Below are 22,613 nucleotides of genomic sequence, written 5' to 3'. Positions count from 1 at the left end.
TATAATATGACTTCTAGCATATAATATAGAGAATGATCTCTTCTCTACAGACAACCAGTTCAGCTCATCCATCAGCACCATGGCGCCTGTGTGACCTGGAGGTAAGGGAGCACTAACTCCATGAGAAATGCTTTTTTCCTGCAATCAGCATCCATTGCTAAGAAACCAGAAACACAAAGGTTAAGATTAGGCATTTGATTAGGTTGCACTACAGGACAAAAATACACAGTATTTTATATACTGTACCTGCCAAAATTGCTAACACAACATCACAGTCCCGAGCAAAACAAAAATGATGCGGCTTCAACAAGTTACCAGCCTGCAGCAGCTGCCAGCTCTCCATGGATGTGATGTTTGTCCTTCCTCACCTGCACCACGAAGCAGTGTGCTCAGCATCCTGCGTGCTCTGAACTTCTGCCAGGTGTTGCTGTCAGCCCGTAAGCGGAGAGCAGCTCTCTGCTTTAGACCAGCTACAATTCGTCATCCCTCCGGCTGAGGGACACCTGCTGCCGACAGCTAAAATAACTCAGCACCCACACAGTCCACAGCAGAGAAATCAGGAATAAGGCATCCCAGATATGTACAGACCACGCAATTGACATACCTTCAAACACTGCCAAACAAGCTGCCAATGCTTCTCCTACTCCAAGTTTCAGATCCATTGGCAATGTAGGTATTTGTTGACAAATCCGGAACTTGGAAGATCTGGAACTTTTCTTCAAGCTCCAAATGGGAGAAGCACTGAAGGACTGAATTCAGAGCTCGGCTCCCATAGAAGAACAGCAGAGCCAGCTGTGGATCAGAGGGGTTCCCACCCTGCTGGAGCTGCTCGGTGCCTCACCGTGACACAGCACCAAGACATCGGGATCCTCCATGACTAACAGCTGTCTGACAGCACGCCATAAAACACCGGAGACAAATGAAAGCGCTGACAAAGCACAGAACTACTCCAGTGCTCCACACAGATAAATTTCAGGGATATTACCCCTTCATATCTACAACTGTCCGTGGCCAACAATTAATTTGACAAAGCGTGCCAATGAGAGTGTCCAGAGACACATGAAGAAGTTTTATACCACATTCAGATGAACCACTGCTATTAGATTGCTGACTGCTTTCCTCTTCTCAGTGGGCACTCCATCATTTGAATAAGCCCAAGTAAAGCTGCATCATCAGAAGAGGAACTTTCAAACACCCAATATTCCTGTCCATTCATTCAAAAAAACTGTAATATTCATCAGGAAAATTAGTAAGTGATCATCAGCAAAGCACAGTTTCAGTTGTTTATGCAAACTGAAGTACACTGTAGCCCATTTCTTCTGCTTACTATAATGCCACTGACTGCAGTCTGCACTGTAACCACCAGACCACAGCACGGGTCCGTGTTTCCTGACCACCAGACATCAGCTGGTAGCCCAGTGAAACACGAGGAAGACATGCACAATAGATGAGTTTATGTATGTAACAGAACAACCCAATCACTCAAGCCTCAAAAATTACGTACACAAAGTATATAACTGCAATATGACAAAGTATGACAAAGTAAGCCCACGTGATACAAGTACACACAAGCAGTGCCCCAGGGGCACTCACTGGGAATCATGTTTAACTATCACAAGTTAAATCTCAGAAGTCACTAACAGGGAAGTTCTGCTGCATAGGGCAGAAACGCAGCAGGTCACATCCAAGAAGGGCTCAGGCCTCCCCAGACTGGAATCCGCACAGAGATACTGCGGTACCATTCTCCTCTAATGTGTTAAGTAATCATTTATTGTTATCTTTCTCAGATTCAGCCCTACCACATCACTCTAACCAGCGGCTGTAAAATTCCCTGCCTACTTCACAACCACATTTTTCTGAGCTTTCTACCTATTTCCAGCTGCAGGCCAAGTGTGCCTGAGTTGCTACACAAGGCTTTCAGTGGATGAACCATTAAAGTACATTTCTTTTTTCCGAGTTATTTGTATGTAGTTTCCTACACTCGCTTATGCAAGACATATTTTAAACTACTGAAAGAATTAGGACTTGGTAACAAGATCACACAGTCGACAAAGGTTGCCCACAGACAAGGCACAATGTGATAAAGGGCAACAATAGGTTTCTGTGATCTGACTCAAAAAAGCATTCTGAGCAGAAAATAGGACTTTTGTGATTATTGAAACAGCTTCTAGTAAGGACATTACACAGACTGATTCCTGCTTTGACAAGTTAAAAGAAATTAATGAGATACGTCGGGAAAGGCCTGTTTTACCATTCATTATCTTTTATCAAGAACATTCCTCTGACTTTGAAACACAATTCAAATTAGTGACATATTTGTAGGCTTTTCATTAACACAAAATACTCCAAAAATCTTTACTTCCTCATCTGAGGAGGGAGAACTCACAAGTCACTCAGCTTCCAGATTTCACATCTTTTAGCTTTAACAGCAGCAGACCAAAACCTTCATGAATTCCATCTGTAATGCCACGAGACTCACCTCAATCCAGAGCTGCCACTCGAGGGCAATGCTGGGAGCACGGGACACCATCAGCAACCTGTCACTTCACATGGAGTGGGAAGTTTCACTCCCAGCTCCTGCAGGAATCCAGTTAGTAAATAACTAACCTGTATACATACACACATACATACAAACCCTGCCTGTCCTCCAGCTGCATGGGTAACTACCAGTTTCATTCAAATACCTTCACAGGAGAGAGTAACTGAGGAAGTGCTCTTACAAGCAAAGGTGAAATCAAAGCTTTAAAATTACTGTGCAGTGCTACCGATACATTTATTTCTCGAGGGAATAAATGATATTGAGACGGCTCCAAGTAATTTTTTTTACTATTATTTTCACCAGTGAACTTGGGGAGGAGATGGATGGAAGAGAAATGTCTGGCCTGGGAAAGAGGAGAAATTAAACTGGTATGAAACGTTTGTGAAAGAGCTCTACCAGCTAATGGAGCTACCAGCTTTCTGTTGAGACTTATATCTAAAGAAGTTAGCAGCCTGGGTTTCACAGTTAAGTACATACAGGCTCCGTATCTCTGCAACAAATCGTTGGTAAATTCATCTCACCACATCACTGCTTAGACCAGCGTGGAAGGATGGATGGGAGAATGCCTTGAGTATCAAACCCGATGGATAACGCTTCTATGGGAGATACACGACAGCTGCTGGGGCTGGCAAGTGAGCTGCTACCACAGTCTCTTCTTACAGGCTAAACCTTTCATTTTTATGTTAATTAGTAACATAAACTAAAGAAAATCTCAAGTTTTTCCTAATAGACATATCCAGGAAGATGAAAAGCAGTCTGAAGCTTACACCCAAAGTCATTGTAAAAGCCGTGAAATATTTCAGTTTTTATCATACTTTACATGCATGTGAAAGGCTTTAGAAATAGAACAACTAAAATTGGAACAACACAGACCCCTGCAAGACTCAAATTAAAAAGAGTGAGCCAAGACAGCATATGCCCTTTCCAAGAGGAAGAGAATGCATTATAAATCTGGGAATAAAGCCACCTAACTCCTGGCAAGACAGCTCAGAGAAACAGATAATGAAACAATCCTGCCCATAAAGTCATAAGACATTCAAAGCTAGAATTAATGTAACCTTTATTCATTATTAGAAATAGAAATAGCTTTATTTTGTGACAGATTTTTAAGTATTTCCTGTAGAAAAGGCTTCAGCAGATCTACCCTGCAATATAGCAGTGAAATACTAAATCTGAAGTTGCCTTCGACAGGAAGCAAAAGGCATTAAAATCCCTGGAAATAGCATCAGAAGCTGACTAACTGCGGAGGGACCAGCTAACAAGCACCTCCAGCCTTCCCAGCACCAACACACTGCAGCCTAGCATCTCCTCTCCCTCCCACACACAGAGCTCAATAACTTCACTTTCCTCCACAGAAGACAAAATTGCTGGAAGTGAGAACAACCTCACTGACCACGGGTTGATGATACTGGTTTGAGTTCAAGAAAGCCAGCTTACCCTTACTTCTATCTCCTCCTCTCACCTAATGCAAGTGACTCACCAAGAAACTGGCCAGGATTAGAAAGGCATTAAAACTGCGGCATGCATAACTTTCCAGAGACACTATCAAGCCATTATTTACTAAGCTAACTAATTAGACAGCCACCCTTGCAGATAATGAGAATGCATTAAAGTATTTAAAATTCCAGCACTAGGCTGACACATACAAAGTGGCTGCCCTTCTTCAAAAGAAAGCGGATGTCAAAGGAAATAAACCAGTTAGGAAAGGCAGCAGGCTGAGGCGGAGCAGAACTGTGGTATCATCTAAGGAGGAGCTCAGAAAAAGGGCAGGAAGCAAAACAGAGAAACATGGGATGCAAAGATACCTCACATGTTTATTTTATCAATTACTACTTGCAAAGAAGCCACTAGACAGACGATTTAAATTAGCGTGAGATAGATGATAAAGAAGCAACTATTCAAAACAAACAGAAATCTTGTATACAACTGTACAATCTGGTGCAGGAAAACAGGGATAATGCAGATAATGATCTGAAAAACTAGTTGGTTAAATCCCCTTTTACTCCAAGGAAAAAGCTCTAAAGGAATATACAGTTCACTACAGCCTGGCATGAAACAGCTGCTTTCCTTTAGGCATTACCCACTTCTGAAGCAGTGCATATAACCAAAAGCCATAGAGGAAGGCTATAAAGTGCATTAAAAAAATTAATCCACCTCCTAGAAGTGACACCAGGAACACTCTGAGGCAATACAGGCTGCCTGCCTTGCCCTCTCAGAAAGGTTTCCTAAACTCCATCTGAAAGTACCCTTAGTTCTGGGGAGCAGGGAAGGCAACGTGTTCCCTAATAACGGTAGGAGATGTTCTCACAGCTCCACAGAATGGACTGGAGATAAAAGTTTAGAGGAGATTTCAGCATGCAGGAGTACCAGGACACAAAGACCGACTGCTTCATTACTACCATTGCCTTGGACTGGCTCTTACAACTCAGCACAAGAGCATCCACTTGAAGGAAGGCAAGGTCTTCACAAATCTTAATTACAGACCTGATTTAAAGTATCCCAGAAGAAGAAATAGGACCAACTCACAAGCCATTAGCTCCAGAAGGGTCAGCTGCTCAGGCACAGGACAGCAATGCTTTTGACTTTCCTCTTCCCAACCTAAACCTCGTTGCAGTTATTTCCGCATTAACTTCTCATTTTCTTGGCTTTTTTCAGTCCGCTGACCTCTAGAATTGGGATTCCTTGACTCCTGGAGAAGTGCCCAAAAACTCATTCTGCCTCTAAGGAAATTCACTATTTGGCATTTAAGGGGAACAGTATCAAATGATAGAGCTGCAGCCTTATTTTTTACTTGACATCAGAGCTCTCCTGTCACCTTCTTCCCCTGAAATGACTCAATAATGACAATTCTTCTAAAGTTGTCCTCAAAGTGAAGGTTCATAGTTGCTGTGGGGATGAGCAAATAAGCCTTAAGGTTACCAGAGGAACAGAAGCACTGCGGGTCTGGCCAGAGGCTCAAGAACTTTCTCCCTACATGATTTAATACAGTGGAGAAGGCACACCAGCAAACCCTGAAAAAACAGAAATAAATGAGGGAATTCAAACCAGACACAGAAGCCACCACAGCAGCAGAGGCAATGGCTGGGGTCCGGTAGCACATAGTGACCCCTACTAATTTTAAATGAAATTAACATACCCTTGGAAGCAATGCACAGTAAGGTTGAAAACTACCAAGGAAACACAGATATTAAGGCTTGGACCATCACTGACACTCACTGCTGGGAAGCTCTGAGAAGAAAACTACCTGTCATGACCCCCTGCCATTAGACAGAGGACTGTGAATGTGCCCACAAGTCCTGGGTCAAGATCATATCAATGTATTTAACACGTATTAGCCAGAATTATTCCAAGTTTTGCACATTAAGATATCAAATGCCTTGTCTCCTCTATGCCTCCTCTATGTCCAGCTTCTCTGCATTGTAAAATCTTAAATTTGGCATTAAAAGAAGGTTCCTGCCCCACTTGTAGGTGGAAATCATAGCCCAAAATTCTATCCATTTAGCACAAAGGTAACAGAGAGAACATCTATTTTATTTTTCAAGGAGCCCGTCTTCTAAATAGGAGACCAAAATGCATTCTACAGAAGCCTTGCAGATGAAAGGTAAGCGCGAATGAAAATCTAGAGCAAGCAAAAAGCAGAAAGGACAAAGAAAGTCCCTCCAGGGACACCTGCCTGTTGCTGGAACACCTTTCCTGCCTGAACTAATAAGCCAGTCTGCAGACAGCAAAGACGAACTTGTCTGCATCCACAGGAGCCGTAGCTCAGCTCTCCAAATGACTGCACTGCACACCCCCACGTCTCCTGAGCTTCCTTTGCTCCAGAGATGCTGAGCTCTTGAGACTTCACACATACAGAGTCAGAGACACAGAAGAGAACCTTCTGCTTTCAGAAACCTTTTTATTTGTCTAAGTACTATCAGGTTTCATTTTTCAAGCTCTTTCCACAGGTTTTATAAAGTAACTGATAATGTCAATTCACGTTAGCATATTCAGTACAACACAGATGACAGCACCTCAGGCATACAGAAAAGAGTTGGAGCTGAGAAGCTATTTTATATTTTCTGTCCACATATGGAAGCAGCAGAGCACCCTATGAATGGCAAAAGCATTTTTCTTGACAGTCAAAGGTTAACATATATGCAGGATGAGTCAATAATCCACAAATGGCTGCACATCACGCAACATTTAAGCTCAGCCTGAAACACAGAGGATAAAGAAAAACACACTCAGTCCATTAAAGGCAAAGCTACTTGTGAAAATGAGCTCGGTGGATGGCACTGACCACCACACATGCTGCAGACGTCCTGTTTTGCCCCTTATGGCTTGACCCCTAGGGAAACGCCTGCTGGTTTTATTTCCAATTGGCAATGAGAAAAATACGCCTTTTAGTACACCTCTGCAAGACAGTTCTTGGCCTGGAAGCCCACAGTTTTGCTACTGCTATGCTGAAGAAACCACCCTTTCAGACTAGCAATTCAGCAACGATAACCCTGACTGCTTGACTTTCTGAGTGAATAACCAGAGTTGAGCAGAAGGGTTTGAACCCTTGGCACATGCAAGTTGTCCCTCCTCTGCTGCTCCTCTTCCCATTTGCCTCTAACTCCTGTCCCTCCTGCTGCAGCAACACGTCCCTGGGCAAACCAAAGGCAAGATGAATTTTTCTCCTCTATTTCAAGATACAGCTTAACCCTCATCCTTTCCTCACACTAGAGGAGGATTAAGTCACTCTTCTGCCTCTATTTACATTCAAGAGGGCTGCCACTACTTGGATAAGCCACAAATGCTAATTATTCTGTATTGATTCAGTTGACTTTCCGGGACAAAGTAGCTGTAAAGCTCCAGGAGACATTATGAGCATTACAGAACATCAGCTTGTTTGAACAGGATAAGACACGCTAAGCCAAGAGCGTGGTCTAGATGTTAAATGCTACACCTAGAACAGAAGCTCCAGTGAAGACCCGTTCTGCTTACGTAGCTGTCTGTAAGAAAGTAAAGAGATGAGAGGAAAAGAAGGAAAGAGAGCTCAACTCATTATCCAGCTCCACCGGACAGCAGACAATAGAGCACCATGTGTGCACACAGCAACTGTCCTCTTTTCTTGCTTTGTTACCTTCTGAATCTCATCATTTAGAAAGACAGAACTTAATGCAGAGTTTTATTCAGATCAAGGAAAAGAAAGGAAAATCAAGGACCTGAGACACAAGCATTTGGTTCCAATGCACAAAATACAGTATTCCAGCTTTGCAATAATTCCATTGTCCCTTTCATCCAACAAGAGGGGAATTAAAAAGCCCAGTTGTGTGTGTAATACTTCTGCACACTGAGAGCATGATCCTGCTGGAGGCTACGAGGCTGTTTATCCACAGATCAGCAGTCACTGCACAATCTTACATGCTCTGCTCTATCTGTTCTCTCTGATTTTGAGAGAGTACTCAAGTAGCACTGAATAAACTGACTAAATATATTATCTGACATAGAGAAAGTTCAAATATTTTTATACTAAGCAGTAGAATTCTGAAGTGGTCTAAAAACAAAACTTTGAATTAGAAATCATACACATTTATATAAAATGTCCTACAGTTCAACAGAAGCGAAACGCTGCTGAGTGCCACATCACAAACATGCAGACGCCTCTTATTTCAAGCCTTCTTGCCACCCATCTTCAAGGCCATCAGAATAATCAAATTAAGAAGATTCTGTGTTGTACAATATTATAAAATATTAGACTAGTTAACATTGGAGATAGCACGTCTGACAGGACAGGTGAGGGCTGGGGCAGGACAACAGGTAGGACACATCCATCACAACCACACAAGGTACCCCCACGACTCAGCTCTCCCATTTACCTGCCTTCAGTTCTCCTTCAGCAGAATTCTGCTCCTCCTGAAGGGCAGCAGCCTTTATTTTAATGCGTGCTAAGGATCTAGAATAAAAACACTGAAAGGCATGTGAGGATTGCAAGTGGATTGCAGCTATGCAAAGCAATTCCAGCTAAATCCCAAATGCTGTCAAAATATTCCACTTTAAAAGGTTTTGCTGCTTGTTTGGCACCAGATGTCTCATAGCAGAGGCTGCACACAGTACACGGAGGGGAGCAATGATACCAGCAGGCTGCTGAACCCATTCTAGAACTGGGCCTCAGGTGCCGCTTGAGCTTTGCTGAGCTCCCGTAAGGGAGTATCTCCCTGAAGGTAATTATGACAACCGTACTCTTCTTTAAGAAACTCGTTTTCACTGCTCAGTACAAAGGCTGCCTTGGGCCTAAAAAAGCATTTCCAACTCGTAAATTCTTCCTTTTCTTTTAATAGGCCCAATATTGCCACATCAGAAGAGCTCCCAGAACATCCTCTGAAAGCACAGTCTGTGCCGAGTCCCAAAGCAGGACAAAGGGAAGCAACCTGGAAGCTTCTTTTTGGGGCTCAGAAACAACGAGCTGATGAGCACCACCTGAAATTCTCACCAGGCTCATCATGCTCACCAATTTACTTTACACCGCCCTGGAAGCATTTCCAACTTAAAAACAATATCGCTTCAGAAATTTCTCTATCTTCTTTAAGTAGCATTGTTGTCAATCTGATAACGTCTATGGAAATTAGTGCCCAGAGAACAGCACGCAGCTCTGCTCAACAACAGAGTCCGTGAAAGGAAAATCCAGAGGCTTTCAAGCCGTGTCCATCACTTCAGCACTCAACCATCTTGAACTGACAGAAACAATATTAAAAAGAAAGGGTAGATTATCTCAAGGCAGAATTTTTTATCAGCATCTATCATAAATATGGATCAGTCTGCCATCTTCATTCACATACACATCTCCACTGATACAGCTGCTTTCATTAAAAGGGCTGTGCAAAATCCTTCCAAATACATGAGTAGACTGATGTAAGTTTAACAGTCACGTGCAAATTCACATGTATTCCTTTCTGAATATGGATCCTTAATTGGAATACAAACTGCCGGTATTATTAATAGGCAAATTCACAATAAAAGCATCTCCGTTCTAAAGTCTCACATGTCAGTGGTAGAAATACCCTTCAGCAGCAGTTCCAAAGACAAAATCACTTCTCCCCAAACTTCCTGAAGATACGAGCTAGGTATCTCTTGCTCATTCACTTTCAAGCATCAGAGATGTTTAAAGAAGCTTTAGGAAAGAAAAGCAAACCAGTGGAATGACGATCAGGAGAACAAGCAGCACATTGCCCTGAGCACACTAACCACGGAAACAAAGTCCAAAGGAAGCATTTAGCAAGACATGGGACCACCAAGTCTGAAAGCAGAAGAGTGACATCTACATCAGGTATCCAGAGAGCCACAGCACCCCAGGCAGCACAGAGTCTGCAGTTCAGCTGCTTCGCTTACCTCCAAGATGTGCTTTGCAACAGTTGGAAATCTATTATTAAAGAAATACAACACCCCCTCCTCTGTCCCCACCATCACACCCTGCTATGGTTCTTCAGGCCAAGCAGAACATGGAAACTGGAAAAAATCAGCTGAAATAATCTGTGCTTGGAATGCCTGCTCTGAAGCTGGCCCCAAATGGTTTTTCTCCATTTGCTGCCAAGCACCTCTAATGCAATCCAGACAGCCAAGGACACAGTCAGAATGATAATATGAAAGCATTAAAATTCCCATTGAAATAGGACCTGTCAAACTACTTTATGTAACACGATTTATTGTTTCCAAATGTAGTAACAAGGGATTTTATTGTACAAGAGCATGTTGTACACAATGGGGCTCTGGGTTCACATTCCACTCTAGCCAAACCAGAGCTTCTGACAAAGTTTATGCAAGCACAAGTCTGTTACTTGTGTGCATCTGAAAGGGTAGTTAGAAGTATGAGAAACTGGTGGGGTACAGAATATGCTTCAAAAACGAGACTTCTCTGTACATTTCTGGACACCTCCAATCACTACTGTCTAATGGCTCAGTGTTCATGGAAAGAAACCCAACAGCCCGCATTCAACACGGCCAAACAAGAAAATCCACCATCAGAGGCTGAAGGAAGCCCTTATTTTCAGTCTTCCACATCAACCAGCCAAGTACAGCAGATTGGTATCTTTTGCAAGTTCAGCTTAGTAGTCAAACAGCTCAGACTGAAAGCTTCTGGCTCAGCTTCCAGCTGACAGCCTGCACTCTCCATTCTAACCTGTGAAACCCCAACCTCAAAAGCCATGACCTCCTTCATCTCTCATATTTAGCACAGTCACTAAATGAAGTCAAGCTGTCCATGCTCTAAACTAATAATGCCCAAGGAGAGCTCCAGCACAGAGCACAGTGTCACAGCTGAGTCTGTGGATGCTTCTGGATATTGCTACATCTCCATTCTGTGTACCTGCTTCTTAAAGGTGCTGAAATATTTCAGCTCTAATTAGCTCCCTGTTCTTTTTTAATGAATTCACTTCAACTACTCTAGATAATATAACTTGCAATGAAAGCCAAGGCTATAAATTTAAGGGAGTCAACCTGTAGGGTACAGAAAAGCAGAAACAAGCATTGTATCTGCTCTCTGCATTAGGGAGGGTATCATACCATCCTTCCAGTGCAAAGGATAAACTGGTGGTACTGTCCAGAAATATTCAGCTTCGTGTATTTTCTTAGAGGGGTAAACCAGAGTCAGTCAACATCCACCTACATAAAATGATGAAGCTATAACAAGATACAATAAAAAATGTCGGTTGTGCCCCTCCTGAATCCTAAATCCTAGCTTTTTTAGTATCTTCTTCATTGGTGAAACACTGATCTTGAACAATATTCAAGTAGGTGCTTTGTTCTGTCCCCCTCTCTCAAAGACTGGTATCAGCATCCAACTAAGCTCAGCCATGCTTTGAACATTTTTCCCATTTAATTAATAAAATACACACCATGAATGCCTAAATGCAACATCACACAAAGATCTGACTCTTGCCATCGATTATTTATATTACAAGTTCAGCTATGACTAAAGGTGGGTAATTTATTGCATTCGAGGCAGTTGAACTCCCATCCAAGACCTTGGACTATTCTGCTTTTACAGCGCTAGTCAGAATCAATAATGAATTTTCTTCAGCCTTCTGATTTTCGCTGTGCCACTCAGCACCAGCAATAAGAACAAAGCTTACTCAAAGTTTAAAAAAAAGAAAAGAAAAAAAAGTAAAATCACACTCAGATATTCATGTTTGCTATTTGAATCCAGGAGGGAACCGCAGTGCTAGTTTAAAAGGGAAAGTATTTCCTATTAGAGTCATGAGGCTGAAATAAGCCGAAGCCATAATGGAAGTCAGTCCTCCTTAGGGGAAAATGGAAGATGAAGGAGAAAAAAAAAATCACTGAAAAATTGAATGCTACAATTAAGGGATGAAGAGTTGGCATTTTTAGGATATAAATCAAGATATCAGCTAATAAAACTGCAGATGAAGTTCAAGAGACAAGAGGTATTAAGTGATGCACAAGACCATCTGACTTTACATTCACAAAAGCAGACAGTCCCTATGACTCAGAAGCTACATTTTCACGTAGCAGTTTCATCACGTTATCAACTCAGCGTTCAGCAGCTATCAAAAGCAAATCAAATATCAGACATTATTAACACATGACTAAGAAACAGAAACAAAACCAAAGCCACTACAACACTGTCCTAGAGTGCTTATGACTCTACAAATCAACAGCATGTCAGAGTCTCCAACAGACCAAATGGACCAGGCGCAGTTCTGGTCTCCAAATCTTAAAGAGAACTGAAAACCCAGACCAGCCTCAGCAGGAGGCTGAGAAATGCACCTACACTAACGTTTTCACTCCTGATCACTGCCACACTGCAGTTCTTCTCTCAGAACCTCTGAATGACTCAGCAAAGAGACACCAACTGTGCAGCAGCACCCAGCATCCAGGATTCACTATAACCAGCTGATGAAAGTTCTGCAAAATGGCTGAGGAAGGGCATCAAGTCCTCATTCCCTCTTCAAATCCCATTCTCCTGCACCACGCTGGTTAGTAATGAGGACAGCCCAAGCAGAGAGCTGGTGTCAAAAGTCTTCATCTTGGCAAGCAACTAATGAAAGTAGGACACTTCATTCCGGCAAAGAGAAGATGGCACAGCTCTGAACTATGTGGCACAGAGAAGGGTGAGGGGGGAAGAGCTGCCAGCTCTGAAATGAAAAAATTCATTTGCTTCAAACAAAAGGATGTTTCTTAATGCAAAAACATTTTCTTTATCAAGGAGTTCTCCAGCTTATGGATGCTGAAAGTTTATAACGGTTCAGAAAAACAAGACAGATTCATTGGAGGAAGGTCCATCAAGAGCTATTAAACACAGCCAGCAATGCTAGCTCTGGAACCATTTGAGCTACAGACTGCTGCTATCTGGGAGCTATTTTGGGCAAGGAAAACTACATACCTCCCTTGTTACTGTCATCTTTCTTGTAGGCATCTGCTATTGACTGCTGTCAGGACAGGAGACTGGCCTTGATGTAAATTTAGTTGGACCAGTTTGGGTTATTCCTCTGTTTTGAAAACAGTCAGATGGAAAAGGAAATAAAATCACACCAATCCAAGTAAAGAATATATAACTTTTATAATGAACTACTGAACAAGCAACTCTTGCCCTTCTTTTAATGATGTAATCACAGGTTTCATCACCATGCCAGCAAATGCAGGGGTCAAGGGCTTCTGTGATTCAGTTTCTTTATTACTGAAAATTGTATTTAAACAGAAGCTTCTGCCGCACATCATAACACAGCCAGCAATGCTTGCAGACTTACAGAACCCTTGGGGACAGGCCCAAGGAGACAGCTGAACCAAGGGTCCAAAAACACTAAACTCTGAGTTATAAACTACCTACGGAAAAAGCCTTTTTATTACCAAAGATCTAAAAGAAAACCCAGAAGCTAGAAGAAGCCACTAAAACAGAAGGCATTAAAACTAAAAGGGAATCTGCCTGAAGACATTCCTGTGCTTCAGCCCTTTCAGCATATTCCTCATTCAATCTTGCCTTTGAATTTTTACACTTGGCCAATAAATAGTTCCTATTCTACCTCTCAAACAAGATTTACGAAGCACTGCAAGCACAGTGCAATTAACAGATTTAATTCCTGATTCACCCCCGTCTTCAAAGGAAGATCAGAGAAAAGCACAACAGGAGATGGCTGGGCACGGTGCTGTGGGTACCTCCAATGTGCACACTATGACACTTCCTCTGCTGTGGCCGTAAGCAGCACATCCCTACTCTCTCTGTAGATGAGCCATGGCTTTTTCACTGTTTAGGTCCCCAGCTACTATTCATTCTTCAGCTCCATCATTCGGATTTCTTCCTGCCCTCAGTATGGATTTTTACACATCATCCCACATTTTCACCATAATTTATCTATTGCTTTTTCCACTCCATTTCACTGAATTTCTAATCTCATTTTCCCAACTTCACTGTCTACAATCATAATATAGCAGTGACTTTGAAAAAATTCAGTATGCTCCACTAATTTCACAATGTGTTAAAAGAGATAACATAGGGAATACATTCTTTCCATCTCGGCATGATTACTTTAACTTGCATATCAGAGACAGCAGTACACAGCCAGAGGAGCCAGATAGGCTTCTGGGCCCAAGGAAGTCAAAGCTCCAGAATCTTACATAGGTATTGACCAACTATCAATGAGAGAGATGCACTGAACCTTTTGTGCACAAGACTAAGCATTACCTCCTCCATACTTTTCATTTGCATTTTGAGGATGCTTCATTCTGTTGTGCTCACAGGCCTGCATCCAATCCAGCAGCGCATTTGATTGACGGATTGCTCCAGATGCATCATGTACTAATAAAACACTCTGCTCCAAAAGGCATTTTAAATGGCACAACACAGCGGTTGGCATCCCTGCTGCAGTCTCAAGCTCCATATAATGTCAATGCTGAGCACAAGTTACTTTCACAAGCAATTAAGACGGACAACATGAAGTACCTAGTTCAGCCTGCCAGCTATACAGGACTTGTCTTTTAGTTTTGTTCAGTTACTTTGCTCTTGTCTTCCACTGGTAGACAGGAACTCTTTCTGTACCTCTGCTCTCCAAACACCCTCACTCACACATGCAGGATTCAGAGCTCCATTACCTCATGCTGACGTATCTTTCACCAAGAAACAGCAGATTCAAAGGTAACACACAACTGCAGCTCTGCTGCTCAATGAATTCTACCATCAAAAGAAAATATCTTTGAACTATGTTTTATCCCAATAGTAAATCAGGCTTCACCTCAGCCCATCATGATTTCTTCAGCCAATTTTACTTGCCGTGACACTACAAGCCACTTCACTGCTGCAATTTCCACAGCTTTTCACCTGGAACCAATTCTCTTTTAAGAGTATTTAAGTTTAGAGACTTCACGTTGTTTAAATCTTCTGATATCCCAAGCACTGAACACTGCTAAAGCTATTCAGATTAAAATCTTTTGAGCCAAGAAAGAGGCAGCATCTGATATTATATCATGACGGCTTCAAACTTAGCAGCTCATCTTCATGACATAACACTTTTTCCAACTGTAGAAACACACTCAGGCTTCAAACCCTGAGTGCTTACATGCAGTGTAATGTACAAATGCTAGATGCTCAGTCCAACACTTCTACCAACCCGTTCCCACAATTTCTTACTCAGTATTCAGTTTTATCTTTGCACATCTTTTCTGATTAGATGGAGTAGCAACAGCAAATTAACTTGATTCTGAAAAATCTCTGACTTTAGCTAACAAGTTCACACATGCAAAATTTTGAAGCATAAAGAAAGTGGAGACGTTCTACTTTTTCCATAGGCCAAGTTACCTTATTCAAACTGATATGGTGGGGAAGGCAGCCTAATTCCACAGGATTTTTATACAAATCAATGTAAGAGTTATAACCAAAAACAGTTCTGAAGGGTCAATGCTATGATAACCATTTCTGAAGAGCAGAGATCAATCTTAAGGTAAGTATCACAGACGGTTTAAATGCACTCAAATCAACCTCCAGACTGGCCTTCTAACGAACCTTTCAGGACTCCTGGTTAACGTTCCAGTCCTATGTGAGGACAGAGTAGAGCAGCTTTCAAACCCCTTTTGGATAATCACATGGAGTTAAAAAAAAACAACACAGAAACTAAATAAACAAACAGAACAGAAGATACTCACATTCCCCATGTATTCTGAAAGAAGATCCTGCAAGGCCTGTCGCACCGCATTACACTCTGCAACTATACGTTCCCGTCGGTCATCACGTGTGCAGGATGAATCAGCCATCAGGGCTGCTCCACTAATGATGCTCTCCAGGCGCTCTTCCAGGGAAGGCCTAAAACGTTCCTCACTGAAGGTCGATGGATCCACAATGATTTGTTTCTGGTAAGATAAAGGTTTCAGAAGTTAGCAGTCAGACTGAGCAGTAAGTTACTGCGGGTCATCAAAAAGACAAACGTTTACAGCAACTCCCCGATCAGGCATAAAAAGCAAACAAAATTTTGGCATCGAGAGTGATTTTCTTGAGTAGTTTAGTAAAATTGCTAACAGGTTCCCCAGCACATTAGGTTGCTAGTCATTTCTTGCGCTGCTTTGACAGCTAAACCCAACTCAGCCACAAGAAGTCTCATTATATGAATGGCAAAAATCAAATGTGCCAGCACTAATAAAGTTCAAAGCACAGAACTCTTCTTAACTACATGTCAATCCGGACATGCCTTCACTATTTAAACTTGTCAGATATAATTACCTCATCATGAGCAAAAAAAAACCAACAAGAAAAACAAATGTCCAAAATTAGCCCTATATATAGTACTGCAATGTCCTAGTTTATCAAGACCTCCTTCCTTGACTAGTATGCAATTATACAGGTAAATACAACAGCATTTTCAAATTCATGTAAAATGACACAAATGAGAGCAGTAGCATACAAATTGATTTCTTCATGGCAGAAGTTTGTTACAGCTTCATTCTGAAGGACTATTAGTAAGCACAGCTCGTATTGAGAGACCTAAGGCTAAATAAGCAATACTGATGTATCTCCTTTCCAAGGGGCCAACATCATCATCCAGAGTTCACCAGGAAGAAGCAGTGTAGCACACACCACCTTGTGATGACTTCCAGGTGGCTTATTTAAACAGGTTCTGCAGCTCAAGGAAAACAGTACGACCATTTCAAGGTTTACTGATTTGTTTAGGGTTTGCATAGGTTTTCTCCCAGTTAAGGGGCAGGATGGAAAGATGTTACTAATTCATCATGAAAGAAGCCCCAAAGCTTTTTGCAATAGGAGTTTTCTACAGTCGGTTTGTATGCCAGCTAATTTCAACATTAATGTCAGCACAATTAGTCTCCCAGCTGAGTAACCACAGAATTCACAGCAGGTTTAGACACAGCTCACGTTGTTCTAAATATTCCCATTTGTCCTGAAAACTTTGGCCATTCAGGTCATACAGTGGTAGTATGCTACAACCCCAAAACTGCACCAATAAACGAGATAATCGCTATCTTGTTATCTTCTGGTAGTCATTTAATATTTTACCATCATGGCAGAAACGCTGAAGCACTTGGGAGGGACGTGCAAAACCTCTATTACAAAAGCACAATAACACTCACGCGTTAACAGGAAATGAAGTGCAGGGATAACATCTGCAGAGAACCTGGGCACATTTGTTTTGTCTGTCTCTGTTGGCGAGGCTGAGCAGACAAAGCCATTGCACACAATGCCCATTCAGGCTGGCCTGCTGAACAAGCCCTGCTGCTGTTAGTGAGTCACACGCTGTGTGAAACTAAAAGTTCAGAAGCTCAATGCAAGCTGCAACACTCAATAAGTCTATGGCCATATATTAGAGAGCTCATAGTAAAATATGAGCGCACAGCACAAATCATATTAAATGGTCTGAGCAAGAGTAGCCAATATACAAATTGGAACTGACATGTTTTTCAGTTCTACATACCAGAGCCGGTCCTCAGCATCCTGTGCTGGTACTAAAACTGCCTTCCCATCCTACAGATCTGATCGAACCTGTGATCCTTTGGGTGTTAACCCAATGCACGTTCTTCAGACATATGTAGCTGAATGTACAACTGACAGAATTTGAGATAGATTTAAAACTGAAATCTGTCACAAAGATCAAGATAACCACCATGTCCTCTTGTAACCCAAGAGATGACAGGGAAAGGCTTCATATTCAGCACAGGGAAAACCTCAAATAGGATTTTATCCTTTAGGGAGATGTTAAAAGAAGTTAAGAAATATGGAAGAAAGTAACAGAGGAGCAGGGGTGGCAAGAGCAGAAGAGGAAAAGGTGAACAATATTTGGCAAAAAAGAAGTACTAAGAATTTTGTGACTGACAGCCTTGTGATACCAAAAAAAGTTTTAGAGGGAAGTTATTTCCAAGGTGGTTAAAATTCTCAGACCGGATCAGCAATAGACACAAAATACTGGCTTCAGATGGAAAGTAAAAGTGCATGGCTACGCTCGGTAACTTATGGAGCATAAGATAAAGAAAATGACAGATCAGTACTACACATTGGTTTGAACTGACTTCATTCCCAACTAGATAACACATTAAACTTCCCACTCTATGTTCTTCTCAATAGGTAGTTTTGGGTAACTCCAAACACATTATTCACTTTTAATAAGTCATTTCTGTCACCAACAAGAGTAAATTACATAAATATATTATAAAATAATCAATTTCAAATAAACCAAGGGCTTATATCTACTGTAGCAGGAGGCTAACAGCTATTTTTGATCTAGTTTAACTTGACAGCCTTCAATCACTGAGAACTGCATATCTCCCTTCTATATTTTACCAATCCTAGTTTTGAAAAAGCCGATTTTCAAAAAAATAAAAGCCTGTTTCACCTGGGACTTGCAGTATTTCAGGTGAAAACAGTTTTACCAGGTAACAAACAAAAGGTGTTGCTTGTAAATCACGTAAGTAAACACAATACTTGGAGTTGCCACTTTTTATGTACAGGTTCAGAACTTACATCAAAATTGTTCAGAGCATAAGCCAGCTCTCCACCTCCACCCTGCTGCTGGGCAGCATCATCTGATGCAGTTGCTTGAGCTGCGTTTGAGATGCCCGTGACTGCTTGCTGAAGCTGTTTGTAGATCAAATCCCGGTTAGCTTTGTACGCAGCCACATCAGGGTGCTGCAGACAGGCCTGAGATGCAGTATAGAGAATAGGAACATTCTTCTGCAGGATTCCTCTGGCTGCCGCCATCTGATCACGGTGACCCACATCTTTCAATTCCTATTAGGAAAATTAAAGAAAGAAGCAATTGAAAACAGTCCCCACACATAATCCATATACTGTCTTCCTGCATCTTCAAGAGACAGGTGGATTCTTTGCCCGGCATGTTCAAATCTAATTCAACCTTGAGCTTTCCCCATATTCCTGTTATTAATAGCTCAACCAATCTCAGAACACAACAGCTCCATAAAAACTCAAATAAAAGTAGTATTACAGGGCAATTCACAGCTCCACATTTCAAAATCCAAGACGTGTTTGCTCCTTGCCACAGTAAAGGACCAGCACTCTGAAAGCAGACAATACCGCTACATCAGGAGAACTCAGAAGCTGTGACCTCACTTTTCCATATGTGCTTTAAGATGCCAAGAGATAAGTGACAAGCATCATTTAACTAGAGGAAGAAAAAAGAGAGGTAATCTCTGACAATCACTGACATTAGTCTTCTGGCTCTCTTTCAGAAGTAATTAATCAAATGAATTTGTGCAACGAGCACAGAGAGATTGTGTGAGAAATTCATATGGTTATTCTGCATGGTGCAGTTCAACCACAGGAACCACGCCATGAATTTTGCATCTAAGAAGTCAGATCTTAAATTTAACCCGTATACTCAAAACCAGTACGTTTCCTTTAATCTCACCTACAGGATGGAGCTCACTTCCCTCACGAGACTCACATACTTCATTTACAAGAACAAGAATATCACTCAACTTCTTATTCATCTCCAAACGGAGCAAATTAATCCAACGACCATAATTATTACTAATTGAAGGCTGAGTGAGCCCATAGGTCCTTTCACAAATACTCATTGCTGTGATTCTTTAAAGCACCATCATCTCCGCTTTGGAATCTAACTACTATGAATGGAGAGAGCTTCTGAGTCCTGCACAAGCAGCACTGTTTATAAAAAGGAAGAAGCAATGCAATTATTAGCAGCACAAACACTTTAAAGTTACCTCTTAAGCCTTACAGAGAGGTGATGAAAATGAAGAAGTGGGCTGCTTTACCAACAGAAAAAAATAAATAATCTGACAGACTCTTCAAAATGAATGAGTAATACACGACCTCTGTAAGACACACACTAAGCAGCGAGGGCACTCCAAGCAGGCTTTCAGATTTACAGATTTAACACAACCACTTCTCATAGTGTAAAACAATCCATCACAAAGCAGTTTAAGGACATTTATTGTATTGCCATCACAACCCCATTCCCATTTACTGCAATCAGATTCTAGATACATAACCAACCAGCAATCCATTTAAACTGTTCCTAGTTTATTTTCAAAGATAAATCCATGCAAGAAAACAAGCAGCGTGAGAGGTGCATAAACAGTTTGGGTTTGTATAGATCAGCAGAACAAAAAATACAGTCTACAAAAACTACGCTGTTTCAGATAACTGAGACTGCCTACACCTTCCTCTTAAGACTTACCTTACATAGGAATGAGTCACAACAGTCATGTTGTACAAAAGCAAATTCTACATGCAATTGAGGTTTGGCGCTAGCTATGCAAATACAGAACATACACGAAGGACAGGACAGTAAAACCAAATGGGCACTTTAAGAGTAGCCTTGGTGTGGTGCATCACTGCCTTGAAGAGTCGTAATTCTACCCCTAGCCATGACAGTACATCGGTGTGAGCCACAAAGACAGCGTGGTCTTGTGGTGAAAGCACCAAGCATTAAGCCATGTCCCAGTCCTCTTTCCTTACCCATAACTGCACTGCTTTAAAACAGGATGTTTTGACATGCACCAGTGCAATTCTATAGAAGCAGCATTTCACAAAGGTACTAAAGCATTAACATAAACAAATGCTAGCATGGAAACTTCAGTCAGAAGCGGTGTTTTACAGCTGGGCAGATTTTCTGCTTACCAGGCAAGTGCCATTCTGTTTCCTAAACGTCACCGAGTGCAAGACAAAGTATTCCAAAACAAACAAACAAAAAGTAAAAAAATTAGTAGGATCAATGGGCAGCCTCTCAGAGCAGCAAGGCTGCCTTACCTTCTTATTTTGAACAAGAGAAACAGCATTCACAAGTAAGAACTGCCATCACGGTACCTGCTGTCTTTTGGCTGCCATTATGTTAAGTTTGTCCACTTCTGGTTTGAGGGCTTTGTATTGGATACCCAGATCCTGCTCGGTGCCGGCATTCCTTAATTTCAAGATACCTTCTTCCACCTAAAAGAAGATGACATATTCACATATTTTTTCCCAAATAAATCACAGTTTACGAAACTGTTTAGATTATGTTTCAAAGCAGACAAAGTGATTTTCTTGTCCTTCCTTTTGTGTTTTCTTTTTGTGAGAGAGCCATGTCAGGGCTAACTATACCTCAAGCTTGGCTACTCTTTCATAGTCATTAGCTACCAGAGACGGCCAAGAATGCATAACTGGAAGAGGCCAGAGTCCCAGTGGAGCTGTGGCTGCCAAGGACAGAACCTCAGACCCCAGATGAGTCACACCAGTATTAAGCCTCACTGCATCTCAACCTCCACACAAACCACCCACCTCCTACTTGCAAATACATATAAACTTTTTAAATCACATTCAGTTTTACTTAATCCACCAAAGCTATTTTTTTCTACTAATAGCTAGTCACATCTGCTAGCTACAGGAAAGTAGAAGTCAATGAGGAAACCAAATTATTTCTTCATGATTAAAAGATTTGATTATCAAATTTTCTGCAGTTCACAGGCTATGGCGCATTAGTCTCAACTCTAAAAGTTGAGAATGAAGTGCAACACAGCATCAAAAGCTACTGACAGTGTCTGCTGGTTGTTGTTAGGATCATCGGTTGCACTCTTTCCCTTTGAGTCCCCCAACCCTCAGTGCTCCAGAGGCAAGCCACTGCGAGTGAGAGCTCCAGGCTCAGCGTGGCACGCCAGGAACAGCTCAGGCCTGCACTTACTACTTTCAGTTGAACCAACAGCTTGTAGACATCTGCCATGTCTGCCAGAATCAGCAGCCGAGTCACTGCAGAGAGCAGGGCACGCGCCGCTCGCACCATGTTGCCGCGCTTCACCGAGGAGCAGGGGTCATCAGCAAACTCCCCCGAGGCACTTTTCATCAGGTCACCTGCAAGAGAAGAAGGCCCCACATTGCTGTCACAGCATCTCAGGGTGTAAGCATTCCTGGGAGAGACAGCCTGGGCTGTGACAACAAAAAGCATTTGCCTAAATACAGCCAGCATTTCTGCTGCCTCCAAGCATGGTCATCACAGAACTGAGGGAGTGGGGCAGGAGGGAGGAAGGGTTAGGGAATCACACATGGTCTGTCTTTCAAACTATGCAGGTGCTTTGGTACACCACGGTCCTCTGGAGAGGCGAATTCAAGTGGCACTGCTGTTACAGGCAGCTCTGCAGTGTATGGTTATTCCACAGACAGCAGCGCTTTCATTAAGTGGAAGCTCTGCTTTCAAGCAGAAGGCAGCAGAACACCCTGTGAGCACAGAGAGAAGTGCCACAGCTCGTGGGGCTGTAAACAACTGGGAGCCAGGACCTGGCCGGCTGTGCCGCAGTCTGCACGCAGGGCAAGGCTCTGCTTCCTGACACACTCCAGCATTTCATTGCCTGTGGGGCTGCATCTGCTGCAGGAGAGAATGTGGATTTCAGAGAGTAACGGTGCAATAGGATAACTATGAAAGCAAAAGCTGCTTTAAACAGCTAGAAAAATTCATCCAGAAGCCGTAAGAGTAATTCCTGCATATATTCAGAGGAATAAAAACAGCCTTTTATTTTTTTTCCCAAGGGCAGCATTTTGCTCCTGCCAGCTCAATTCCTGCACAGCAACCAGGTTTGGAGTGCACGTTATTGCTCTTTGATCTCCTTGCATTTTGGAAACATTTAGAGAACAGCTAGGATATAGTTTAGAAAA

At 42.1% G+C, this 22,613-nt stretch overlaps 1 protein-coding gene across 2 annotated transcripts in view; it reads right to left on the bottom strand.

Moving 5' to 3' along the window:
- CTNNA1 (catenin alpha 1) overlaps window positions 1–22,613 on the bottom strand; it is a 97,118-nt gene that overhangs the window by 54,186 nt on the left and 20,319 nt on the right. Inside the window, exons 4-7 of one of the 2 annotated variants that reach the window (XM_015876000.2) lie at window positions 21,649–21,815; window positions 20,799–20,918; window positions 18,474–18,740; window positions 15,656–15,859 (exon numbers count right to left, since the gene is read on the bottom strand). In XM_015876000.2, coding sequence (XP_015731486.1) covers window positions 15,656–15,859; window positions 18,474–18,740; window positions 20,799–20,918; window positions 21,649–21,815 — 758 coding nt within the window. Of the gene's footprint in view, window positions 1–368; window positions 490–15,655; window positions 15,860–18,473; window positions 18,741–20,798; window positions 20,919–21,648; window positions 21,816–22,613 lie in introns of those variants that run through there. The other variant, XM_085519296.1, reaches the window with a different exon arrangement.

The sequence above is a fragment of the Coturnix japonica genome, chromosome 18 (genome assembly GCF_054131305.1).
Source record: "Coturnix japonica strain WE chromosome 18, WE-NBRP24, whole genome shotgun sequence".
NCBI lineage: Eukaryota > Metazoa > Chordata > Aves > Galliformes > Phasianidae > Coturnix > Coturnix japonica.
This window is presented reverse-complemented; position numbering and strand designations above follow the sequence as displayed.